The 8,516-nt window shown below is 37.5% G+C and overlaps 1 protein-coding gene across 1 annotated transcript; it reads right to left on the reverse strand.

Annotated features, from left to right (window-relative positions):
* Positions 1-3,936: 3,936 nt before the first annotated feature.
* Positions 3,937-4,896, reverse strand: LOC100343026 (olfactory receptor 8U9). The gene has a single exon (XM_002709135.2). It carries the CDS (start codon positions 4,894-4,896, stop codon positions 3,937-3,939), a length of 960 nt encoding a protein of 319 aa, XP_002709181.2.
* Positions 4,897-8,516: the final 3,620 nt, after the last annotated feature.

Raw genomic sequence — 8,516 nt, forward strand, 5'->3', positions numbered from 1 at the left:
ATGTTCTCTGCCTTGTCATTGGTGGTCATTTCCTTTCAAAGGACAGGAAGCAACATGTCTGAATGCAATTGTATGCTACATGCTGAGGCTCCCTTGCATCTATGCCTTGTAGTGATTTAGGGAACTATAAAACATTTTAAAATTATCTACTCTTGGGTGGCATATTGGGAGTCATTGGATTTTAAACTGAAATCTTTCTGTTTATTCCATATTTGGAAGTGTGCTAAAGTAACTGTGAAATTGAACTCTAGGATCAAGTAAAGCAAGATTCAAACATTGGGTTAAGCATAGAGAGGTGTGTGTGTGTGTGTGTGCGTGTGTGTGTACATAAGCTATGTCCACAGTCCTAATTCTCTCCTTTATAAAATAGTCTGTCATACCTGTTATAGTACTATTGTGCAAATTACCAAGTAATGTTTTAAATCACCAGATTTCTGAGACATACTAAGCAGTCAGTAAATGTTCATTTCATTATTTGTGAAAGTTTAAGCAAGCACAGTTACTCTTGAAAATATAACTTTCAAAATAAAATACGTTTTGGGGCCAGCATTGTAGCATTGCAGGTTACGCTACTGACTGTGATGCCATTACCTTGTATGGATGTGAGTTTGAGTCTTGCTGGCTGTTCAGATTCTGATTTAGCTTCCTGCTAATGTGCCCTCAGAAAGCAGTGGACCTAAATGAAAGATCTCCGCGAGTGAGATCCCAGTGGAAAGAACAGGTCATCAAAGAAGGAGGTACCTTTCTCTGAAGGGAGGAGAGAACTTCCACTCTGACTACGACCTTGTCTAAATATGATCAGAGTTGCTGAACTCAAAAGGCTTCCATAGTCTTGGCAACTCATGACAAGAGCCTAGGGTGATTACTGATGCCATAAACAAGAGTGTCAATTTGTTAAGTCAACAACAGTAGTCACTGTGCACTTACTCCTCATGTAGGATCTCTGTCCTTAATGTGCTGTGCATTGTGATTTAATGCTGTAACTAGTACTGAAACAGTATTTTTCACTTTGTGTTTCTATGTGGATGCAAACTGTTGAAATCTTTACTTAATATATGCTAAACTGATGTTCTGTATATAAAGAGAATTGAAAATGAATCTTGATGTGAATGGAAGGGGAGAGGGAGCGGGAAAGGGGAGGGTTGCAGGTGGGAGGGAAGTTATGGGGGGGGAGCCATTGTAATCCATAAGATGTACTTTGGAAATTTATATTCATTAAATAAAAGTTAAAAAAATAAATATGGAAAACCCCCCCCCAAAAAAAAAAAAAAGAAAGCAGTGGAAGATGACCCAGCTGCTTGGGCACCTGCATCTTTGTGGGAGACATAGATACAGCTCCAGTCTCCTGGTTTCCTTCTGGCCCAGCCCTTCTATTACAGCCATTTACATAGTGAACCAGCGAATGGAAGACTTATGTCTCTGTCTCTCCCTGTTTTTTGTAGCTACGCCTTTCATATAAATAAGTAACTCTAAAAAGAAAGGTAAAGTCTATTAATCTCATTGATGAAATGTATAAGTGATCAGCTTATTTTAGTTAAAATTATATCCATTTCTCTTATTACCAGATATGCAGATGATCATATTTGGACATTATCTGATGTCATCAGATAGGAAAATACCTATTTAATATATTTGTTTATTAAGTTTTGGACTTTATTATAATTTTTTTAAAAATATGAAATTTCTTAAAATTATAAGAAAATCAATTTTTTCTTTATACTAGCAGTTTTTTTTTTTTTTTTGACAGGCAGAGTGGACAGTGAGAGAGAGAGACAGAGAGAAAGGTCTTCCTTTGCTGTTGGTTCACCCTCCAGTGGCCGCCGTGGCTGGCGCACCGTGCTGATCCCATGGCAGGAGCCAGGTGCTTCTCCTGGTCTCCCATGGGGTGCAGGGCCCAAGGACTTGGGCCATCCTCCACTACACTCCCGGGCCACAGCAGAGAGCTGGCCTGGAAGAGGGGCAACCGGGACAGAATCCGGCACCCCGACCGGGACTAGAACCCGGTGTGCCGGCACCGCTAGGCGGAGGATTAGCTGAGTGAGCTGCGGCGCCGGCCAATACTAGCAGTTTTTTATGCCTTAACAAGCACTTTATTTTAAGGTAGAAGCAACTAAGTAACACAGGGCAGAATAAGTATCATAATTTCCATTTGAATGAAGAGCTCATATGCTTTACACAATTTATATAAAGAGGCAGAATAGGTTAAAAAAGATGTTAAGTTAAAAGAGTACACAAAATTAAAAATAAATCTGTATCTTACCATGTTAACCTCAAGGAACTAATGTGGCAAAATCTTAAATGACCTTGAAAATTAAGTATCACTTTTCTGTGTATAGGTTACAAACTTGAAACATGTTAGAAGAGGTTTGTCCTACTCTGAGAAAACAGGAAGTGTCAAACATGCTTAATGAAAAAAGGTGAAATGCATTTTAAGAAAAATTTGTCACACTAACCCTTTGTCTTATCAGTTGTGATAATCTTCATTTATCAGTTGCTCCCTCCTGTTCACATAGCTTACAATTAGAAGGTTTATGATCAGAATTCAGATCTTAAGGCTCAAAGAAGGAAGAGAGATGATACACAAGTACCTTCAATGAACACTTATGCCTTTTCATGTGGTTTAATCATAAGACTATAAATTTAGTAACATTTGTTATAGTTTAACTGAAGAATAGACTGATAAGAGCATTGAGAAAGTGCAATGCTGTGTTTGGGTTCTAACCACATTGTCTGACTAGAAGTTGGAATCTGCTTTTCACTAGACTACGTGTCTGATGGGTTCATTGTGTTATATGCTATACCTTAATAAATAATGACCATTTTATAAATGTTTTGTACCACATAGTTGCATATATATTCCTTTTAAAAATATATTTCTTAAAGAGAATGAAAGAGAGAGAGACAGCGAGACAGAGTCAGAAAGAGATACAGAGAACTCCCATCCACAGATTTACTACCCAGATGTCTGCAACAGTTGGAGCTTTGGAGTAGGAACCAGAAATGCAGTCTTTAGGAGGAACACAGAATCTCAAGCGTGGATTCTGAACCCAAAAGCAGGTGCTGTGATGTGTGATGCAGTCATCCCATAGGTGTCCTAATGGCCAGGCCAACTCTGTATACAATCTCTGTTATTGATGAAATGCTCTATGGGGTTTCAATTAACTTGCATTTGTTAATTTGTTAATTTGCATTTGTTAATTTTTTAATTTGTTTGGAATTTGCTGCTCCACTCCCAGGGTTCCTATCCCTGAATTACATCTTTAAAAAGATAATCTGGAAAATAATACAATGTTGTCTCATAGACATAAGAAATCACCTCATTTAGAGCTGGTATTTAGATATCAAATGGGACTTCCAGGACTGTAGCAGGCTTTGGTCAATGACATAGATGAGGGTAGCATGCACCACTGCCCTCTGTAATAAAGATAATCTGCTAAATGTATCAATATGAGGCAGTTTATATTGCCACACCTTCTCTGAAAGAAGTTAGGAAATCAGGAAAAATTTTAGAATATATAACTAGGGTTTTCACATGAATTATTATTAATACAGCTTTATATTCCTAAATGAGAATTAGAGGAGGAAGACTATGTGAAATGGTGTCTGCGCTCTGCCTGTAATTACTTATATATCTTGATAATGATGTACCTAATGATAGTTTTGTAATTTTTTTTTCATTTGAGAAGTAGAAAAATTGCTGTATGTTTTTTGTGGACTACACAATTACTTTTCATGCTCTTCTTACTTGAAAACTGAGAGAAGACGTGTAAATTCTTACAAATGCTTTCAATCTGAAATCACATCCTCAGTAGAAATCTCCAGAAAATTTGTCTATATGGATCAGATCTGTGTAAGATCACATATTAGAAACAGCCATTGCTAACAGTTTTATAGAGGAAAAGATCATACATAAAGAGTAGTCTATCGATATTCAAATCATTTTCTTAATTTAATGAACATAAAAGCCCGATTTCTATTGAGGACCACTTTCTTCACAGCTTCTTTCACCTCCTTGTTCCGGAGACTGTAGATCAAGGGGTTTAACATGGGGATGATCACTGTGTAGAAGACAGAGGCCATCTTATCCGTGTCAAGAGAATGGTTAGAGCTGGGCTGTAAGTACATGAAGATCAAGGTTCCATAGAATATGGTGACCGCCAGCATGTGGGAGCCACATGTGGAGAAGGCCTTGCGCCTGCCCTCAGCAGAGCGCATCTTCAAGATGGCAGAAATAATGTACATGTAGGAGACAAAGACAATCAGAAGGGAGGAAATGAACATGATACCAGCACAGGCAAAGATCCAGAGCTGTTTGGAGTGAGTGTCTGAGCAAGTTAGCCTCAGGAGGGGCATGTCATCACAGTAGAAATGATTGACAACATTGGAGTGGCAGTAGCAGAGGTGGAAAGTTAGCACCGCATGAAATAGTGCGACCAAGAAGCTATAGCTATAGGGGGCAGCTACAAGCTGAATGCAGATTGCTGGGGACATTACAACCATATAGAGGAGAGGGTTACATATAGCCACGTATCTATCATAGGCCATGGAAGCCAGGAGCAAGCACTCAGCTGTCATGAAGGCCAGAAAGCAGCCTAGTTGAGCAGCACATGCATTGAAGGATATAATGTTTTGTTTGTATAAGAAATTTCCAAGCATTTTGGGGGTAATTACAGAAGAATAACAGAAATCAACAAAAGCCAGGTTGCTAAGGAAGAAATACATTGGCGTATTGAGTCTTGCATCTGTTCTAATGACTAGGATCAAGCCCAGGTTGCCCAGCACTGTGAAAAGGTAGATGGATAAGAATACCACAAAGAGGGGCATCCTCAACACCTGACGATCTGTGAGGCCCACGAGTACAAACTCTGTCACCTGAGTACAATTTTTCTGATCCATTTGTTTTCAGCAAGTCTGGAGAAAGAGAGATGAGGTCGGTCAAGTTTAACATTTCCATATATGACTTTGATATCTTATTATCTTGAAAAGCAACTTTAGTTTTAATCTGAAAGTGTTAATGTCATATTAGTTTATTATTTCACTTGGTGTAGGGGGATGAGATGAAGAGCAAAAGGAAGTAGTATATAAAAAACACACATATCTCCCAGCCAAACTGCATTTATAAAGTTGAGTTATTAGGGTACACATAACTCATTTGTCTGAGTCTTCAAAGTGTTCAAAGCTGTGTGTCTTACACTATGTAAATTTAACATTAATTTTCAAATATTTAAAACTATTTTTACTGATAAATGTTAGCACTAACAAAATACTGTTCTATAGTTAAGTATTTCTAACAGAACTGTCACCATATCTGTGCGAAATAATGGTGCACGCTGCTTCAATGATGATATACACAGAAGTTTTTGTTCTTTGATTCTAGGTTCATGAATTGTATCAGTTAAATCATTACAGCATTGCACACAATCTTTATATTTGGTTACAATAATGAAAATACTGGAAATGGGTAATTTCATATCAATACAATAATATGCCTTATAGTTGTTTACCTCATTTCTTGTTATATTTACAAATGGGGAGATAAATCTTACAAGAATGCATCAAAAGTCAGATTCATTGCAAAGCCTGAACACAGAAACCAAAGACAATTTTTCTGAGTATGTGTATATTTTCTATCATTTTCCCAATACATACATAAATAAACATATCTTTACAACTTTTTAAAATGAAGACAACCACTGATTATATTAGTCATTACTGCCACTTATTATTACATTAGCTTTTTAAAATCTTTGTTGGTGTTTCTATAAATATATAAATTCCCTTTTGAAATAACTAGGCATCTTTTAAGCTGGAAATTTGATCTTTAAATCTGGAGTCACCAGGTAAGACTGCAGTGTTTGCCCAATTTCATGTTCACTTTGCTACTTCACCTTATGTCTAAGGTAGAGTACAAATTACACTTGAAAATATATTTTATTTGAATTTTTACATTATAGCCCATTATGCATTACATTCAAATTCTAGCACATCTCTTCTCATTTGTCACAACCAACACTCAGTAATCTAACTAGAGTAATTGTTTTGCAATCCTCTAATATGATTTGCCTTCACATGCTTCCCTGCTTTTTTATGTACTTTTCCCTTTGCACATCTCTACTGGTAGAGTTATGATTGGTGAATCAAAGGGAAAAATCCTGTTTGTCCTTAAATACATCTCTGATTTTTAATTTCCACCTTATGTTAACTCCTTTCATCTTTGTCATCTGGAGATGCAAGATATGTAACTCATTTACATATCCTCCTGCATAAATAGCAGCCATCTATCTTCATATTTTTTCTCCTAATAGATTGTGGACTCCATTGGTACAAGTCACAGTTTTTTTTGTCATTTGCTAATGTAGTTCCTTCTCAGTGCTGGATAATAAGAAATTAAATATGAAAATGTTCAATAACATTTCAGTTTATATGCCTTATTCATAATTAATTTTCTTACACATATCAAATATATTAAGTAACATAGTGCTGAATTATTTTTTTTAAGATTTTATTTATTTGAGAGGTAGAGCTACATGGAGAGGGAGAAACAGAGAAAGGTCTTCCATCCACTAGTTCACTCCTCAAATGGCAGCAATGTCAGGAGCTGGGCTGATCCAAAGCCAGGAGACAGGAACCTCCTCTGGGTCTGCCTCACAGGTGGAGGGGCCCAAGTATCTGGGCCATCTTCTACTGATTTCCCAGGACATAGTAGAGAGCTGCATCAGAAGAGGAGCAGCGGGGACTAGAAACAGTACCCATGTGGGATGCCTGCACCACAGGCAAAGAATTAGCCCCCCATACCACTGTTCTGGCCTCCAGTGACTTAGTATTGATATGTAAACTTAATTTGGGTAAATGACTAGCTTTTGCAGAAACTGAGAAGGAATGTTTTGTCTTAGACTTCAACCTAGTATATTAAATACTTAATATTTCCAAGCATTCTAATAGATTTAACTTGAAATTCTCAGATTTTTTCATCTTAAACTAATAAGAAATATATTTCTATAACATACGTACATACATACAATGATAATTTTAAAAGTTCATGGAATTTGGGTTAAAAGGAGAATTTTATTCAAAAATTTAAAAAATCTATACTCAGCTGTTTTTTTATTTAAATACATTTCCATGAACTTTTGAAAGTACTCTCATATAACTAAATTATAGTTAATATTATTTAGTCTCATTCTGAAAAATGCCACTTAACATCTTTTATTACAAAGTCCACTAAATTCAATTATACTTATTTTTTGAGATGCTTATCTTGACCCCAAGTTAATATTTTCTTTGAACTTACTTGGGTAGAGGGTGTTCCTATAGACTGAGTTGCATGTTGTAATGGGGAGAGGGTGTTCCTATTTCTTCTACAAGTGGGTTGAGCAGCAACAATCTGTAAGCTTTTGTCATAACTCTGTCCCAAAAGACCTTACTTAGGAGTATGATGCAAGATCATCAGTGTGTGCCCTTTAGAGATCCCAAGACTGGCTAGAGACCAATTAATATTATTCTCTGGTTTCCAGGAACCACAGATCTGTATATCTGCCTTTAACATGACATTGCTGTCCTAATGTTTTCATTTTTAGAATATATATTTAAGTATTTAGTGATTCCATTGATTAATAATAGCATTTATTTAAATTTATAATACCTATTTATTCTTATTTTAATTGCTAATGTTGTTGCTAAGTGACAGGTTTGAAGTTTTCTTCACAAGAAAGATAAAAATTATCAGGAAACCCTTAAGCATATCTTTCAAAGATCTGAATTGCTACGTATCAAAGGCTTATTCAAGAATGTCAAAAGATATTAGTAATTTGGGCTAGTCTTGTAGTGCAGTGGTTTGAGCCACTGCCCACACACATATGAGTGCTTTTTTGAGTCCTGGCTGCTCCACTTCCAATCCAGCTCCCTGCTAATGGGCCTGGGAAGGAAGTAGAGGATGGCCCAAATGCTTGGATCCCCGCGACTCACATGGGGACCTGGATGTATTTCCTGGATCCTGGCTTTTGCCTCGTCCAGCTCTGACATTCCCAGCCATTTGTGGGAGTGAATCAGAGGATATAAGAATTCTTTCTGTCTCTCCCACTCTCTTTCACTCTTTCAAATAAATAAAACAAAAACTTTTTTAAAAAGATAAGGCTTGGGCTGGCGCCATGGTTCAGTTGGTGCCTGTGCCGTCAGCACCCCGGGTTCTAGTCCCAGTTGGGGTACCAGGTACTAGTCTCGGTTGCTCCTCTTCCAGCCCAGCTCTCTGCTGTGGCCCGGGAAGACAGTGGAGGAGGGCCCAAGTGCTTGGGCCCTGCACCCCATGGGAGACCAGGAGGAAGCACCTGGCTCCTGGTTTCGGTTCGTGTAGCTCCAGCCATAGCGGCCATTAGGGGAGTGAGCCAACAAAAGGAAGACCTTTCTCTCTGTCTTTCTCTCACTGACTATAACTTTCTCTCTCTGTCTCTCTCTCTCACTGTCTAACTCTGCCTGGCAAATAAATAAATAAATAGATAGATAGATAATGCTTACTCTGA

The sequence above is a fragment of the Oryctolagus cuniculus genome, chromosome 1, assembly GCF_964237555.1.
Source record: "Oryctolagus cuniculus chromosome 1, mOryCun1.1, whole genome shotgun sequence".
NCBI lineage: Eukaryota > Metazoa > Chordata > Mammalia > Lagomorpha > Leporidae > Oryctolagus > Oryctolagus cuniculus.

What these genes read in the sequence shown, in the direction of transcription:
- LOC100343026 (XM_002709135.2), bottom strand. Translation starts at nt 4,896, where the DNA reads ATGGATCAGAAAAATTGTACTCAGGTGACAGAGTTTGTACTCGTGGGC.